Consider the following 18,081-nt stretch of genomic DNA (forward strand, 5'->3'; position numbering starts at 1 on the left):
ACCTCTGTTTCACAGTGAAGCACAAAGTGGGGCCCTGGCTGTCCCAGAGAAACTGGGTGTGCAGGCTGGGGCTTCAGCAGCCACCGAACTTCGTTCCACAGGGACTGCTCCAGGGCTGTCCTCCTTAGGCCATGAAGCAGATTTGTGTGAAAAGTAGTGCAGCCTTTGAGGGTGTAAAGTGAACAAAGGAGAAAGCATCAGAATAGATGTAACGATACAGAATTCACATCCTTGCAGGGATGAAGACAGAAAAGGGAGTAGAAGTGTTCTTTTAACGGGAGACAGCAGCATCCAGTTTCTTGTATTTGGAGACCAAAGTATACACTGTGACATAATACAGTTTAAATGCCAACTTTCATCTGTCCACCCAGCTTTGGTTGCAAGTTGAATTTTTTGTTATACGGCTGCTTCTTTCTAGCTTCTCACTAGTTTAAATGTTTCCCTGTATTTCAGAGACTGTCAGTTCAAGATATTAATCTGTCTTCACCTTAGATGAAGTTATTATCAGGTGTCTGATGTTCCATATTTCTCCCCCCAGAAATAAGATTGCTAGTATAAGTATGAAACAACAGTGAAGAGATACTTAGCAGTGTGGAAAGAAATACAGTTTAAGAGCAGTGAGAATTGTGTTTCCAGAAGACGTTATTTCTTACTCAAGACATCCTTGCTGACTTGATGCCATAGGTGTTAATCTTGAAGCCCACCAAAAGAGGCGAGTTCGTTCATTAAGTTCACTATCTTTTTTTTCCCCCACTAGTCTTGCCTAATACCGCTTTCCAAAAGAGCTCAGTTTGCAGAACCAGTTCATCTTTATACTATTGGGCAGACTGAGGACAAGAGCAAAGTTTTGAAGCCAGCTGCATATTGTCACTGTGGTGATCTTTTAGGTCCCAGTTTTTAAGAAACCTTCACCTCACTGTACTGCTTACTTTGCACGCATAGCCAATTGTATTCCAAATAACACGTGTGCTTCCAAATAACTTCAGACAGCTTTTGGATGGCACAGAGTATTTGTGTTCACTGGAGGCAGTGGTGTGGCAATTTACCATCAGACTTGCTTAGATTTGACATGTGGAAATGGTTCCTGCTGCATTGCACCGCTAGTGTATAAAACACTTTATGGTCAAGACTTAAGCAGTCTGTAAAACTCAGATTGGTCCCATTATTTCATTTGCATCTAGCAATACAGCTAACCTGTTCATCAAATGTGGCATTCTCCCTATGTGCTACTCCATGCTTAACTATCATCAATTTAGGACTGGGACTGAGGTATCTCTATTGGGCATTAACAGAAATAATGATGAAGACAGACGGTCATGACAGTATGTGTCTGGACACTGAAAGAATCTCGACCTACAAACCTCATTTTTCCAGCTCCAGAATTGACTGTACATCTTACTTAATATAGTTGAAGTAGGAAAGAAAAGTAGTAGGGCTCTGAAATATATGTAGGGTTAGAAAGAAGAACTGCTGCATAGTTTTGTACGTAGATTTTCTTGCTTACATGTGCATTGAATTTTATTTGTCTTAATCTGATCGAATTAAAAGTGAAGCAGTTAAACACAGCACTTGCTAAATTACAAAAACAGGGAAGGCTGTGTCACACTTTGGTCCACATGTCATTTGTAGTAATTCTCTAATTGGGAATTTTGGGCCATGCCTGTGAGTTGCTCGTGGTAGAATCTAGTTCCTTTTCCCATCTGGTATAATTTCTGCAGTTCTGTAGAAGTTCAGATAATAATACAGGGCAATTTGGGGGTGGAGGGGGCAGGGGGAAGAAATGAAAAGAAAGTCTGTTCTTCTAGGAAGTGTGTAGAGGAGACTGAGTTGAGCCTATCAGATAAACTAAAAGGAGGCATTTCTAGTCACTTCAGCAGCGATGCCACTTGAAGACAGACAGACCTATTGAACTTAATGACAGACAACTGTGCTTCTAGTATTGTAGTGGGAAGCTCAAAGCAGGGCTGAGGTTGAATTGCTGGTGTGTCAAGTGGCAGTTCATCCCATTTCTACAAACCAAGTGCAGATTACCAAGGACCTCCCAAGTGTACAACTTCTGTGAAGTAGTAGCAAACTGACCAGGTCTAGCTTCCTTTTTACATGCAGGTGCTATGAAATGCCGTATCTTTTCTTCAGGATGGCTTTCACCATCAAAATGAAAATGTAAACATTAAATCAACACGAGTATCCCCACAGAATCTCAAAAAGGTCTCGAATTAGCAAAGAAATGCATCTAGGTCTGTTGCCTAAAACATCTTACGAAACAGTTACCGGGTGTATTTACACAAACTAACAGTCAGAATGCAAACCAAATTGACAAATGTTCATCTATACTGTGTTCCCGCAGGACAGAGTGAACAGGACATGGCTTGTCCCTGCCCTTAAGTGAGCAATCTTCAGTGTGTTAGGACACTGAGGACCACAACTTTGTGCAGAGACATAAGGAGGCAGTAACGAGGTCTTTCAGGGTTCGTACTGTGATGAAGATTCATTCCAACATAATTAAATGTTTTCTGAAGGAAGCATAATTTAAAAAAAAAAAACAACCAGAAAGGCCCTTCACCCTCATAGGCCCATCATCTTCATCACAGTGTGGAGGAGATTTGACTTAACTGGTTGCCTAAAACCAGGACAGCAGCAATAGATCAGTGATGATACCTGAAACTTCACCTGTGAAACCCCTAGATAAAACAGAGGTGTAGGTGATGAATGCTCAGGTGGTGCAAAATGTCCTTAATTAACTGCTACCAACAGCAGTGTGGCTGCATACCTTAGTTGAAGAACTACCCTTTAAAAGTGTTGTTACGACTAGTGTACTAAGACTAAGAAAGCGGCTCTTTCTTTGAGAGCAGCCCAGTATGGAACATCTTCAGCGTTAACCCCTTGAAACAAAACCTGTGGCAAGGCAGGACATTGCAAGCACACGGTAAATGTTGAAGTCATCAGTGAGCTGGTGATGGCTGACGATCTAAATGCAGGTGAAGAAGACAGTAGGACCATTCAGAGATAGGTTATGTTTTCAATCAAAGAATTTACATTAATCTGCTAAGAATAATCCAACTGACATTCAGGTGCTTGCTGCTTTTTGAGATGCCAGTGACTGCTTGCTTTCTGTCCTGAAAACACCCCAAGAGAACTTGGGCAGCAGTCTGACATTTCTAACCGTGGGAGTGTAAGGATGCAGGAACACAGAGTGGGGTAGGGACTCTCCAAACTTCTTTGACCAGGAAGTCACACGCATTTTGGATAGAGCTTTGCGGAAGTTATTTTTTGTTTGACCTCATTTTTATATTTGCTGTTATATAAGGGATGAAAGTACTGACTACTAATATTTTTGAAAAATACCTAAATATTCTCTCAGAAACTTGTGAAGATTTGCCAAGATAATGAGTTCATTAAGTAGTGCCGCACTTAACCCAGTTGCCTTCTTTAGAGTTACTTAATGCTTTCGGTGAATTGGATTTGTTAAAGCTATCTGTGTGTGCTTTGATGTGCCATTCTTTTGACCAGAGAAGTGGTGGTTATGGGGAGTTACCTTGTAACCAAATCTAGAGCAGAAAATTACCCTGTTATGTGTACAAAACATTCGTCTCTGTCAGTATTCCTGTAAAGTAGATCCTGTGACCTCTTTCATAATAAACCCCATTGTCTAGCATCTACAATAAAGGCCTGAAGTTCACCTTGAAATGAACTGGGTTTATAGAGTGTGATCAAATAGGACACTGTATTTCTGTGATAGTTCAAGACCTAACGGTGGCCTTTCTACAGCTTTTTTCCCCTTAAAACTTTCTACCTTGCCAGTTCCACAGCATACAGCTAGCACCAAAAGGAGAGGTTTGTGTGTATGATTTAAGCTGCTGCACACCAAAATATCTTGTTCCCTTTCTCAGAAGTCTGTGCTAATGAAGCCCTGATGTAAGAAATCTGTGAAGAGCACTGTCATGTAATGTTAAACTTTGTAATACTTAACACCCTAGTACATTTAAATGCCTCATGGCAGTATGGTTTGAAAACTGCAGTATGTTTTGCTAACTTCTTAAAATGTAGTGGAATTACGCTGGGTTGTTTTACTGCTGTTCTTTGGAAGTTGGTCTTGCTGTTTCTGCTGGTTGGCTGTGTGTTAACGTCATCTTCTTTTTCCACAGAGAGGTGCTTGGAAGATCATGAGCTCATAGTTCAAGTCGAGTCCACAATGGGAAGTGAAAGTAAATTTTTGTTCAGGAAGAATTACGCAAAATACGAATTTTTCAAAAATCCCATGGTGAGTCTTATTATTATTTAGTTGCTTACATGACAGAGAGGGGGATGGATTGCGATAACATTGCTGGGTGCTGTTATCTCTTTAAACATTATTTAAAAAAGCAACTGACTAGGAGAGTTCTTTCCAGTGAAATTTTAATCAATGTTTAAATTCCTTGTACTTTCCTCCCAGCCTAAAAACCTCAAGTGTTTTCAAGTTACCAAATACACTTGCTTCAAAATGGTGATTGTTAGAGAGTGACCATGACAGGGAAATGTTTGTTTGTGTAAGAAAAACAATCAGAAGTGTAATTTACTCATTATCTTCAAAGTCACTTGATTTGAAGCAAATTGATCACATAGCGTGCAGTATCCAAACATTTTAACTTCTGACAATAATAATTAAAAAACCCAAACCTCTGGTGTTGCACTTACTACATACAAAGTATTTCCAGTTTATCATTATGTGTGTTAAACAGTGCCTCACCTATGGCTGTGTTTTACTTGTGTGCTCTGCCTTCTTTACTGATCATAGTAACTTACCCTCTCTAATGTCCTCATGTATATCTACGCTTGAAAAGCATTGTATGTCATAGCTATACTTATTCCTGGATTTGTATGATCTTTTGATCTGTTTGCAGTGTAACTGCTTATTTGGGGATGTTTTTTTCACATTTTATCTAAGCAAGTAGGAACAGGCTGTTTACATGAACCAGTGTCAGTTTCTGTGACCCATCTAGACAGCTGAAGAAGGATAATCCAGAGGTGGTTTAGGTGAGAACAGATTTTGGGTCAGTCAGGCATTTGTGGTGCCAGAAGAAAAAAGATTAATGAGGTCACATGAAAACTGATCGCTGAAGTTACTGTGGATGATAAATTCATTTCTTTCCTCATAGAAGCTAATGCACAGTTGCTGCATCCTCGCATGTGTGCTTGCACGTACATTTGTCATCTGCTAGTGCTTGTTTCAGAGGCTGTGCCTCGACTTACTGTATGAAACATTTCTGTACCCAGAGTGTTTGTAATCTTGATCTTCCCATCTGATAGCCTATGAACATCTGAGTGTTGTACAGAAATTTTGGTATCATAGGAGCTAGTACATTGGTTTCATGTAGCATACTTTAATTAATAACAGAGCATGGGAGTAAAACCAAGAATGCTTGGCATTCAGTCCCAGGCTCCTGCAATCAGAGAATAAATCATTCTTTTGGTGTAAGAATACGAAGGCTCCCTATCCGTTGCATTAGCTGTTGCCATATGGCACTGTTTCTATTCAAGAGAGGCTGGTAAATGTTAGCTTTCAGAATTCGTTGTGCAGCGTACCTGGTAGAAGAGTGATTCCTCTTCAGCCCTTGTCTTTATGCCCTAAAACCTGAAATTTACATTGCCTGAAGAGTGACAAGTGTTCTAAACTGGAAATGTTTTGGTTGTGATTCATCTTGTTATAATCAGTCATTGTTTTATTTCAGACATTTCTGCATGTCTTCATGCTTCAAATAATGTTTAAAAACTTCAAAAGTGACTTAATGTAATCTCTGCGTGTAGTAAATTCAATGTACTGAATTATGCAGGCATTTTAAAACACGGCAAATGAAAAGGGGAACTGGAGGAATAAATCTGAAGTCAAGTCATCAAGTGTCAGTGAGAAAACTGTCTGACCTTTGCCATGCAAAGATTCGGTATGAATGAGATATTGTACTGGATGCCTGGCATCGAAAAGCTCTGTAGAAGCACCTGTTTGTGTGTGAAACAATATTTACTTCTGTGTTTGTGGGGTGGTGGAAAGGAGGTAGATGTCTGCTTTGAGATTATTAAAATCTAGCAGTGAAGCAGGGCATGCAACACAGAGCCTAGTTATTGCACATGTCCTTGTTCAGTTTTTAGTGTTTCATTTCATGGAATGTATGCTGACCTATCCATATAAGAATAAACACTGGGCTCTGTTATGTTCGCCTGAAAAACAAATATATAGGGCTAGATTTTGCAAAAGGCTTTTCTCTTGAGAGACTGAATCGTTTCAAGCCCTGAGCATAACCTGGCTGTTGAACAACAAAATGAAAGCATCAACAGTCACACATGAGCTCTTTCTCATAATTCGGGTCTGCAAATGGTACTTTGTTTGGAGCCTTCTGAGGGACTGAGCAGGTTTTAGGGTCACACAGATACAGCACTGAAGAACTGTATTGTGGATTGAAAGAGTGCTGTCAAAGATAAAGGTGTACATACTGGAGATCCTGCAGCATCCTTGCTGAGTTTTCTTTTAATGTATTTGCATCTGGCTTACTCCTGTAAGGGTAGAGAAAACTTGTTATTCCTCCTGTTCTGCATCTTCCATGTGGCAAGTGGAGTTACAGGGAGTTTGTTCACTGAACAGCCTTTCTGGATGGAGAGGGAAGCCCAGAAATTTCGTGGCAGAAATATGCAGTAAGCAAGGACTCACTGTGCACCCAACCTGCAGGACCATTCATCCTGTCCTTTCCTAGAAAGTAGAGGCTGTTAAGAGGTCCCTGAAAGCTCTCAGTAGAAGAGGAAGCAATGGGAAAATGCACTTATGAAATATTGTGTATCAGATACTTTAAAAATCCACATTCTGTCTGCATGGGCGTCTGATGAGCAGAAGGAAGGCAACAACTGCACTTGAAAGCCCTAGCATTACTTTCTGTGTCATGGGGTACCCAAACTAATTAAAGAGTGATAGTTTAAAAAAATTAATTACTGGAAGAAAATTTCACTTGCCCAATGTAAGAGTGCTTAAATATAATGTGACTTGCAATTGTCTTCTCTTTTTGTGTTTAGAATTTCTTTCCAGAGCAAATGGTTGCCTGGTGCCAGCAAACAAATGGCAGTATCCCACAGTCACAACTTTTGCAGGTACTGTACATTATCTGTATGGACAAAAAGGGTTTTTGAGCTGGAGGGGAGAGGTTGAGAGGAAGGAAGGGAGAATTCAAAGGTCTGGAAATAGCTGGTTGGAGAAAGACCAGTATAGTGAATTAGCATATGGGACTAATGTTGAAAATACCTGGCAAAGATCTTACCCAGTGGCACTGAGGTGTAAGTTATAAGCACAATGTATTCATAGCTATGTTCATACATATTTGTTCCATTAATACTCATCTCACTCTGTGGGTACCTGGTTGGCCACCTAATGTTCCTAAAATGGTCTCAGCAGATACATTTCTAGAAAAACAAATATACCTTATAAAAAGCAAAACAGAAGCACTCCTTTATACTCCACGTCATAGCATAGAAGAAAGTGTAAAAATGCATGTGTACATTAGAAAATGGGTTTGAGATGGTGAGAGGTTTTGCGTTTGCTTTTTACATCCCGTGTTTGTGCCTGGCAAGAATTAACAGTAAGGATAAACTTCTCCAAGGTTCAGCCAACTAGCTGCTCTTTTATATAGAAAAATAATTCCCTAAGAAGTAAGCGCAAGTAGTTACAGAAAATTATATGTAGTATTTGCAAAGTAATCCCATTTAAAGCTCTCCAAGTTAAATTACAGGGGTGTGTACCTTACGCATATGTGTTGGTAGAGCTATGTAATCTGCGTGGCAGTGGCACGTACATCGAGTTTATACTGAAGTTTTGATGTTGCTGTACAGTTTCTTGCTTGCTCATGAAGGAACTGTGGTGGTAGCACAGTTTGTTGGCCTCCAAGGGTGGTGCTGAAGAGTGGGCTACCTCTCTGATCAGTAATTCATTCGCTTAAACCTCTCAATTTAAGAACTCCCATGTGAGCCCTGTAGTCTTTTTCACTTTAGTTGTTTTCTCAAATGGGGGACAGTCAACTCACAAGGCCAAATTAAAACGGTTTATTAAAAGAGTGCTGTATTAAGAAGTAAGACCATGATGCCTGGAAGACAGTACCACGAATAACAGGCCAGTTATAAAGCAGAAGGCACAAATGTATCAAGAAAGTCTACATAAAAATAGCTGATTTTAGCTTGATTTCTGTCATTTTGCATGTTTGCAAACATGCACTGACTCTCCTTTTAAATAAAACAAGTTTGCACTGACTTTTGAACCAGTGCACTCATTTTGTCTTGTGACAGTTTCAAAATCCATTAAATACTGGCTCCAGGTTCACTGAGAAGAATTTAAAATGTTAACATCCACTCTCAGCTGGGAAATGAAACCAAACCAATTTCTGGAATTAAAAATGAAAGTCAGCATGCAATGAGGCTGCAATCAGGAACCAAACCTCTCACGAACAGGCATTGCCACAGACTGGTAGGAACAGAGGTGTTCACACCTTGGACCCTTTTTCCTGCCATGTAAGTGGAGAATTGAGTTTGCTTGTTAATACAACCAGCAGGACTCCCTAAAAGAGAAGGATGTTCTTGAAGATGGAAGAGTTTCAAACCTAGGGTAACTCAAGCAGTAGGGGAAGGAAAACCTTACAAGCTTGTGAGATACAAGAGTTTGCTTCTGGGAAGGCTCAGTTAGGTACGATCCTGGAGAAGCACTAAGTCACAGGGGTTAATGGCATGAGAGAGTGGAGGAAAGAGGATGGGTACATTCTCCTTGGTTTGTTGTTTAACCATAAAAAACAATCTTCCTTAAGGCATTTATATTAAATACCCCTTTCCTTTTAAAAAACATACAACCGTTTTTCATCATTTCAATGACGGTTGCTGTTTTTTGAAGGTAAGCTTCCTGCGGTCTAGTAGTCATTATGTGTGTTGCATCTGCGGCAACCACAAACATGAGCAAGTGCGCTGTTTTTAATTACACACGAAATAGGAAATAATACTAAGTTTTATCATCTCACAGTGCCATATACTGCCTTAAGAGCTAGTATTTTTAGTCTTTTAACAGTAGCATGAAAAACAGCGGGATCTGTTTGGCCTAATGTCAGCCTGGCTCAGATATGCAAAAACCCTTGCATTGTAGTTTACTTTTGGTTTATCTAGCTGGATGGAGAGAGTACGTTCTCCTCTTGGTCTTTTCCTTTCACAGTTGAGAAGTGGATTCGTAACAAAAATAGCAAGAAAATTGACTGTTAGGTGAGATGGGGAAGGAAGACTTGAAAAAAAAATTAGGTTTTAACACAACTAAGAATTCTGACACAGGACACTGATTTTTGGTGGTGTTTCCTGTGGGCATTGTCCACCAAATAACACCAAAACACAACTTTCAAGAATTGCAGAGGCTTCTAGGCCAACTAGGTTTATGCATTTATCTTCCTATTATTCAGTTTATTAGTTCAGCGTTAACTTACTGAGCGAGCCCTCTGTCATTTAAAAATCTGGCCCATTGTAAAAAGTGAGCAATCCTTCAATTCCCTAACCATTGTTAATACTTCTTTCCTTTGATGTATCGCAAATCAAATGATTCCATATGTGTTCCCTCTAGTTATGTCAAGAACTTAAGTATTTCTGGATCTTGAAGTCTAATATAATTGCTGACACTTATTTGACTGCTCTGTGTTTCACTCTGAATTAAATACTCTGCCATACCTCTTGTCTTGGGACAGGTACCTGTGCTATGTAAGACTTCAGTGTGGGAAATCCTGAAACAGGCGGTTCCCATTCTAAAACTTCAGGATAAAATTGCAGGTTTTGGCTAATGTTTCCAAGTTAGACTAGTTGCAAAAATGGTTGTGACAATATATTATTTTAAGAATTAATAAGCTTGCTTTGTGTCCCTTCTGGCCAGGTGCAAGAAGGATAGGGATACAGCGAAAACGTTAGCCTTTTGGAGATTGAAGTATTGACACAGAGAACAGGAAAGTGGCAGTGGCAGGAGTTAGCTAGGTAGACATAAAGGGAGGAGCAGGAATATCCATTTTAGTTGTAGATCAGTTTAAATATGTAGGCCAGTTCAAGCATAATGTGAAACTGTCCCAAGTCAGTGAAGTGATTTGCCATTTGCTTTTCTGTTCTGCACATACAGTGACAATTTTAGGATCCATCCATAGGGCATAATCCTCATTTACATTTTCCTCTCCAACAGAACTTTTTAAACTCCAGTAGCTGCCCTGAAATTCAAGGTTTCTTGCATGTGAAAGAGCTGGGTAGGAAATCATGGAAGAAATTGTATGTGTGTTTGAGAAGATCAGGACTTTATTGTTCTACAAAAGGAACTTCAAAGGTAAGATTAAAAAAGAAGTTGCACAGTACTAGCATGTGAAAGCATTTTCTGCTTTTACAGTGGGTATTTTTTGCTAGTTTTTAAATATCTGCACATAGTGCTTTTTTTATCACATAGAAAAGGATAAGCAAGCCATGATCAAATGACAATCAAGCCCTAGGCTCTCAATGCATGAAAATAGCTATATGGCATTGTTACATAATGAAACCAAACTAGCCAGGCAAGATCGTTGTGGCTACTAAGTCGTGCTAACAAGGTTAGCAAGAGAAATCATGCTCTCCAAGCATGTTTCATGAATTTAGTTTAAACGATACCTTAAACAATATTTCATGTTATCTAACTTTCAGGTTTCTCTGGAGCAATGTAATAGGCTATGCCATTTTTAATGGGATGTGTTTGAATAAATATTTTCTCAGCTTCTTGTATAAAGCAACTTCTGCTAGTAGGCTGACACTTAAAAGGTGACATGCCTGCCCACTTCAGGCTGCCCGAGAGAGGATCACAGTGTTGATACCCTGCCCTCTGTCGGAGGTTGGTCTTGAGAGACTGCAAAGCTTGCAGCAAGATCTTCCAAAATCTTTACACTTACCTACAATAAAACGCGGTATTTCCCCAGGAGCCAAGACATTTGCAGTTGTTGGCGGACCTAGAAGACAGCAATATCTTCTCATTGATAGCAGGCAAGAAGTTGTACAATGCACCTGCAGAGTATGGATTTTGTATAAAGGTAATTCTTCTCATTAAGTTCTTCCAAATTGCAAGATGGTGTTGGTAGCTCAGAGTCGTCACCCCCTTCCTCTACCAGCCATCAGCTAAATGGGATTAGCATGTAAAACTCTGCAAGCGTTTCTGTCACGAGGACTTGATCTCATGGACGTCTTTCATTTGGCAGGCATGTCCTGTGAATCTTGCCATCATTTTATGTGACACTTTTAACACTTTATCTGGTGCTCCTTTGGCTTGGGAAATTTCTGTGCAAGATCAGTTCTGTGCTGAAGCGTGGTGTGCCTGTGAGGCGGCCTTGATTCACCTCACAGATAAAATTTTTTTCCAAGTACTGTAATTCAATAGCAAAGTCTCTCTGGACAGTGAGCACCAAAACTATATCGCAACAAAGGATCAAGCTCTCACTGGGTTTAATTGTACCATTATTGTGGACCAGAGGTTTGCATTTAGAGCCAGATAACATGGGTTTGCCTCAGAGTAGACACCGGCTGCAGGACACATGGTGAACTGATGGACACAGACTTTCAGTAACCTTCAGTTACAGAAACTTAGGTTCTTCATAACAAAATGGGGTCTCATAAAACTTGTCACAATTCAAAAAAAACCAAAACAAATCAAAAACAACCCAAGTGCCTTGATTCTGGTTCTAGCATGGCCCAAGTACCTTGTTCCTATAAAATGCCAGAACGGCAGGGTATTTCAAAGCAGGCACTGACATTGTCTTACTGGACCCAGCTGAGAAAGTTATTTCTTTCAAAGCATTCTCAGCCTCTCCTGAGCTTTAATTCAGGGTGGTGTGAGCTTTTCCTGGCCAGTTCTTAGACTAATACTGTACCTGCCTTTACTCTGCAGCAAAGTTAGTGGTGGCAGGTTTTCTACTGAATGTAGCTGACTTCCTTTAATACTTTATAGCCCAACAGAGTGAGAAATGAAACGAAGGAACTGAGGTTGTTGTGTGCTGAAGATGAGCAAAGCAGGACGTGCTGGATGACTGCATTTCGACTCCTCAAGGTACTTCATCTATGTGAACAGAGCTATGCCTATAGTCAAGTTGCATTCGTTATTTTCTTCATGAGAAGATATCTGTATGTTCTTAAACATCATCTGCCTCCAGAACAATGTGGCTAAGAACAAAATGCCAGGCAGACCTGTCTCTCCTAAGCTTTTAAGCACAGGACTGAGCTCAATTCCTTTCACATATGAACCAAGTATAATAGTTCTGGAGCCAAATTTATGGTATGTGAATTAATTAAAAAAACTGCTTAACAAGGTATTTGCAAGTTATCATAAGCTAAAGAAAATGTATTGAGAATGGTAAGTGGTTATCTTAAATATAACAGAATGCTATCCAGAGCCTTTATAGTTTTTTTAAGTCTTCTGAAGGTTCTATTTAAAAAAAGTAACAAAAATAAGCAACCCTATCTCTTGAGTGAAAGTTACTCATATCTGAGAGAAAGAACACAATGAGATTTCTTGATAATATTGTAGGAGGCTTCCGTTTTTTTCAAACAAAATCAGGGTGGAAGGAACTGAGGAGAAAGTTGGCTCTTTTGATCAGAGAACTTCCTGATCTTCATAGAGAAATGGGCAGAAGTTTTGGTTTGGTTTGGTTCTAAACCTTTCCTGAAGATGCTGCCTTGAGAACGACTGTATTCTTCTCTGTACCTTACTATGTCCTCCCTCATATTAAAGGGAATATACACATATATGAAATAATACAATAAATATGTACAGATAATGTGTTACCCATGAAAATCCACCTCCTGTCTATGCCATTATCTTCCTCTGTAATATCCTGTGTCAAAGTGTAATATACAAAATGTGATAAAAAATAGAGGCATGCCCAAAGTGGTACTGTAGTGCTTGTTACTGGATACATGTCCAGCCAAATAGGATGGAGAACCTTGAACTCAGTCAACTTTGGCTCTCTCAGTAGCAAACAAATAATTTCAGATTTGGAAGTGAGGGCATGGCTGTTCTCTCCAGGCACCGAGATCAGTGTGCCAGCATCCTGCTGGTGTTTGCCACCTGTGAGGCTGCGCCCAGAATGGGACGTGTAACCCCAGGGTGCTGCGAGCATTTGGTCTTGCTGTGCTGAATGAACGGAGTCGCCGTTCCTGCCTAAGTAGCAGCCTGCATCAGCAAAGCCTTCACACCCCTCTCTGGCAAAATGCCCTTTTCCCCACTAGTGTTTCACACTCACCTGTGGAAGAAGATGCATTCCTACAGCGTGTGTCCAAGGAGCTGAAAGGGAGCGGGTGCATCAGAAAAAGAGTATGAGGTTTTACGGCTTCCTGGTCCATGTGTGGCATTGACTAGGAGAACCCACAGAGGTTCACATCGCTGCATGAGCGTTGTTTATTCCTCCCCTCCCTTTCAAAACAGTTTATCTCATTTGTTTATCATTAAGACATAAGACATGACAAATGTTTGCTACAATTACCCGTTTCTCTCCCCGTGCAGACTGTCCATCATGCAAAACCCTGTAAGCATAGGGAAAGCAAATCAGACTCCTAGACCTGCGGGTATGAAATCGCAGTGTCTGTTCTCCATCTACGTTAAGTGGTCACCTTCCAAACCAGAGTACATCTCTTTGAATGCTCTCCAAATATTATCTCATTTGTTATTTTGTTAATTGTAAGAGATGCTGTGTTGCAATACAGAAGTTCCTAATTTAAGCTGTTACAAAAGCAGGTGCACTAGCCGTAGTATGGGCCAGGATGTAAAAAGCAATTCCGGTTACAAGATGCGTATTTGATTTCTGTGGAGCTGATACCTGTCGACTATCATAATCTGTTCTCCAGTTACTTGACTTGACTTGATACATTAACAATTATGGTAAAGAGTCTTAGTCCCCAGGCAAGTCAAAGTGTTTCTTCTCAGCTGTCCTTTACTTTCCCTGTTTACACAGAATTTTGCATTGTGGGGAAAGTGCTCAAACAGAGGATCAGGTAATTGTAGTGAATTGTGCCTTGAAGATACCACTTGTTCTGAAGAAATCAGTTACACTGGTCGAGGCGCTAATGTTTCTGAATGGCAAGGAAAAGCCTTTACGCTGTACAGAATTAGCTGTTCTTATCAAATACGCAGACATGCATCTTGCTGTGACCGTTCAGAGGAATCTTTCTTCGCAGTGCAACCTGTGGCAGGAACAGTACTGCATGGCAGTGATTTCTGTATACTGGCATGTAACATTCACCCTTAGGCAGTTAACACTAGGGGAAGAAAAGGGATTGTTTTTAAAGAATACTGAAAGGTGATTGAAAGTGTATAGTCAGGGAAAATTAAGGCTGTGCCCCTGGGCTGTGGCCATGAGCCTCTTTTTTATTTACCTACTGATTTAGCTTTCCATATTCCTATATTGCCCTGTTTACAAAATTATATATACCGTTTCAAATAGAACATTCAGTAACCAGTGTTGCTATACTTCAGCACTGTGCCTCTAGGGAAGGCACTGAGTAGGTGTTTTCCTACCATCCTAGCTACTAGTGTTGCTAAAATTTATCATGTTCAACAAGGAGCATGACTGGAATTCAATCACCTTATTTTTGTAAGGATGAGAAAAGTACCAGAAGTGTTACTTCCTGCTGAAATTTATTAAAAGAGCTAGTGTATTAGAAAGGTTCTTATTCTTTATCATTGTGAAAACTGAGTTTGAATGTCTTAAGCAGATTTTTTTTTTAGGTTCACATTACTAGAGGGTAAAAAGAGGGGGAGTTAATTGTGTTCTGACCGCGAGTGAAAGCTCGTATTCTACAAGGAAAACGTGGTGGTAGTTGAGAGTGACAGAAAGTACTTGTGTATTTCACTCAGGCTTGTAAAAGTGTTGCTTTTTAAATAAAACCTGTGCATATATACTGCTTGATTGCCACCTGCCAATCACTATTACTCAATGCAAATTGCTTTGGGACAGCTTCTGATCATGAAAATAATAAGCTGGTGGCACTTTGCTCCACTGTAAATGGTATTATGAAATTACTACAGTTTTTTTCCTAGGGTATATATTTGAATAACGGCCTTGCATTTCTGTTGGCAGTATGGAATGCTACTGTATCAGAATTACAGAATTCCCCAGCAGAGAAAAGCCATGCTTCCACACTTTTCCACACCAGTAGTAAGTAATGAACTTTACCTCATTAATGTATGATGTTGGAAAAGATATGTTTGCTTTTGCATTTTAAAAGTGGAAAAATTTATGCTAAGAAACATAAATTCAGCATTGTGTAGCAAATCAATGTCAAGTTCATGTTTCACATGAGTACAGTTTACATGGTTGGCTCTCCATTATCTTAGGCTTACATGATCCACATGATTGAAAAATCTTGGATACGTCAGGCACTTTGAGATGTACAGTACAGAGACATCTGGCTGTCTCTGCAGAAGCCAGCTTAGGTCTGGCAAAACTAACACGTAAATTTCCTAAAATATGTTGGGCCAAGAGCTGAATGTTAGCTATCTAAAAGTGAAGATCCTATATTTGGATCCCAACTGGCCCTGAAAATGACTGGAGTGTAGTAATAGGGCAAGTGGGCAACCTGAGCGATACAAGATTTTATTCTCAGCCTTTGAATCCTCTCCCTCCCCTAAGGTCTAAAAAGTAAAGCCATCTATTTTTGTGTCTGTGAATCTTTTGGAAGGGGGGAAAAAAGAGCTGTATTTTCTGTGCTGTTGAAGGATAACTTTGGACAGTTTTCTAAAACCAAAACATTTTGAAATTAAACTCTCAAGCTGGTTTTTTCTTTCCGTTTTTTGAAACAAGTGAAAATTCCTTTTCAGAGAAGTGTATCTGAAAACTCACTAGTAGCAATGGATTTTTCGGGGCAAATAGGAAGAGTTATTGAAAATCCTGCTGAAGCACAGAGTGCTGCCTTGGAAGAAGGACATGCTTGGAGGGTAGCTATCTTCTCTTCTTTTCTATTTTTGTAATTAGTAAGTGTCTGTTGAGAGCCAAAACACAGAGTGTGCTATGATGTTAGTGCAGTGCTGGTCACAGTATAGCTTAGCTCCGACCTGAAGCAATCACACTGCAAGCATGCAGATCTGAAAGTCAATATCCATCTTTAGCAAAACTGTCACATTCACAACAACCTTCTACCACTGCTTCTCTGTCCCCCTAGTGTCCAGAGGAAAGTTGAGGGGGAAAGCAGACCCACCAGAACTTTACTGCCAGTTTGCAAAACCAGTCTCTGAGGAGGAATATGTCAAATTAAATGCTTCCCCACATGGAAGAGGCTGGGGCTCTGACTAATGGCTTGCTCCCAGTAAGTTTAATTGCAGAATATACAAGAGGCAGGACCTCTTGCAATGAAAACTGATGTAACTTGTTTATAGTGTCTTGTGGACAGACAGCTGCAGTACAAGTTTTCCCACATGCTCGTCTCTTAGGGACTAGGAGTCATTACTGAAGCATTAGCTGGTGCTTTATGTACGGGAGGGAAATACTGCTTGATTTACTGAGTGCCTGGTGTTTTGCCTGAGCAGAAACATATCAGACTTTTCTTTTTTCTGTCATTTTTTTTTCTTTTTTTTTTCTTTTTTTTTTCCTTTTTTTTTTTTTTTTAGATACTGAGCTTTCATCATTAACATCTGGCTTGTGGCCAACTGAAATGAGCTGCTGCTTGTAGATTAGCCCCCTTCAAAGTTGCATTTCTTTTTCTCATCCTTGCATTAAACTTGCCCAGCCCCCAGTTTCCTGTAAATTAAATCTGTATTGCATGTGCACTGATTCTCTTCTGTTGAGGCCTTAGTGTGGATTTAACGGTAATTCATTTTCTCTGTAGAAACGTAGCACAAGAATGAACATCTTGGGTAGCCAAAGTCCACTCCATCCTTCCACACTGAGTACAGGTAAATTCTGCTGTTTTGTAAGCATAGTATCAGAGGCCTCTGTGGGTAAATAAAAGTTACGTTTCATACAGAGACAGAGTGCAGTCGTGTAGTATTAATGCCTCAATGTTAAATACAATGTTTATGTTTATTAGCAGCTTCTGTGTCATTCACATGCTTGCCCATACAGACATAGTAGAAACTTCTTTTCCTTTGACGACATGCTCAAACTTTTCTTCAGTATTAATCTATTGAAACTCAGATTTTATAAAACCAGACTCCATAAATGTATCCATTGAAAACAATCCAGAAGTATTTTTTTTCATTTTAGATGAGGAAACTCAGTGAGTGATCTGTTAATCTTTAAGGACTTAAAAAAAAAAAAAAAAATCTCCTAAAAGTCTTTAAAATAGCATTCATTCCATAACAACTGAATAATGTAAAATATGGATGCCTGTGAGTCCTGAACATCTCTTTGAGATTTTAAGTTTATTAAAATAATAGGAAATTGCGTATTCATATCCTGGACTACTTAGAGGAAACACAACTATTCCCTGTTTCTGTTTTTATTCTGTTGAACAGAATTTAAAAACACCATTTGAAAAACAGTAAAACAATAAGTAAAAATATTTGGGGGTAACTCCACCCTTGAAAGTACAAGCTAAAGTGCTTTTCATTATTTGAGAGTTAAAGGGACTTGGTTCTGACTCGTTAGCATATACATTGTATTCCAAGAACGGTTTAGTCCCAACATTTTCAAAAAGCTATGAAAAGGCAGTACTATAAGAGATTTCTCTTGTTAACCTAATTGTATATCTGCAAATCAGAAAATACATGGAGGTATTGCCTGTCTACTTGGTGTATTAGCTAGATGCAACAGCTGGTCCTGTTTTTCATATTGTTTCATTTCTTATATTGATTCATGAAAGATATTTGATATTCTGTAACAAAACTATACCCACTTTTAAAATGTTTAAATAATTAGTGTGTGGAAAAAAATGTTGCATATTTCACTGTTTTTAACCATCCTCTCTTTCCCTATTTTCACTCTCGCCTTCAGTTATTCATAGGACACAGCACTGGTTTCACGGCAGAATCTCTAGAGAAGAATCTCACAGGATTATTAAGCAGCAAGGGCTTGTAGATGGGTAAGTATTCCTGTTGCTTACTATTTATGATCTGATGATAAGCGT

General features: G+C 39.5%; 1 protein-coding gene across 6 annotated transcripts in view; it reads left to right on the forward strand.

Annotated features, from left to right (window-relative positions):
• GRB10 (growth factor receptor bound protein 10) overlaps nucleotides 1–18,081 on the forward strand; it is a 149,187-nt gene that overhangs the window by 124,907 nt on the left and 6,199 nt on the right. For 5 of the 6 annotated variants that reach the window (XM_037379970.1, XM_037379967.1, XM_037379969.1 and 2 more), the window contains 9 exons: nucleotides 4,146–4,261; nucleotides 7,036–7,110; nucleotides 10,199–10,336; nucleotides 10,953–11,063; nucleotides 11,975–12,073; nucleotides 15,099–15,176; nucleotides 15,839–15,955; nucleotides 16,843–16,909; nucleotides 17,949–18,036. In XM_037379970.1, the coding sequence (XP_037235867.1) occupies nucleotides 4,146–4,261; nucleotides 7,036–7,110; nucleotides 10,199–10,336; nucleotides 10,953–11,063; nucleotides 11,975–12,073; nucleotides 15,099–15,176; nucleotides 15,839–15,955; nucleotides 16,843–16,909; nucleotides 17,949–18,036 (889 nt within the window). Of the gene's footprint in view, nucleotides 1–4,145; nucleotides 4,262–7,035; nucleotides 7,111–10,198; nucleotides 10,337–10,952; nucleotides 11,064–11,974; nucleotides 12,074–15,098; nucleotides 15,177–15,838; nucleotides 15,956–16,179; nucleotides 16,324–16,842; nucleotides 16,910–17,948; nucleotides 18,037–18,081 lie in introns of all 6 variants that reach the window. The other variant, XR_005103144.1, reaches the window with a different exon arrangement.

This window comes from Falco rusticolus, chromosome 3 (assembly GCF_015220075.1).
Source record: "Falco rusticolus isolate bFalRus1 chromosome 3, bFalRus1.pri, whole genome shotgun sequence".
Taxonomy (NCBI): domain Eukaryota; kingdom Metazoa; phylum Chordata; class Aves; order Falconiformes; family Falconidae; genus Falco; species Falco rusticolus.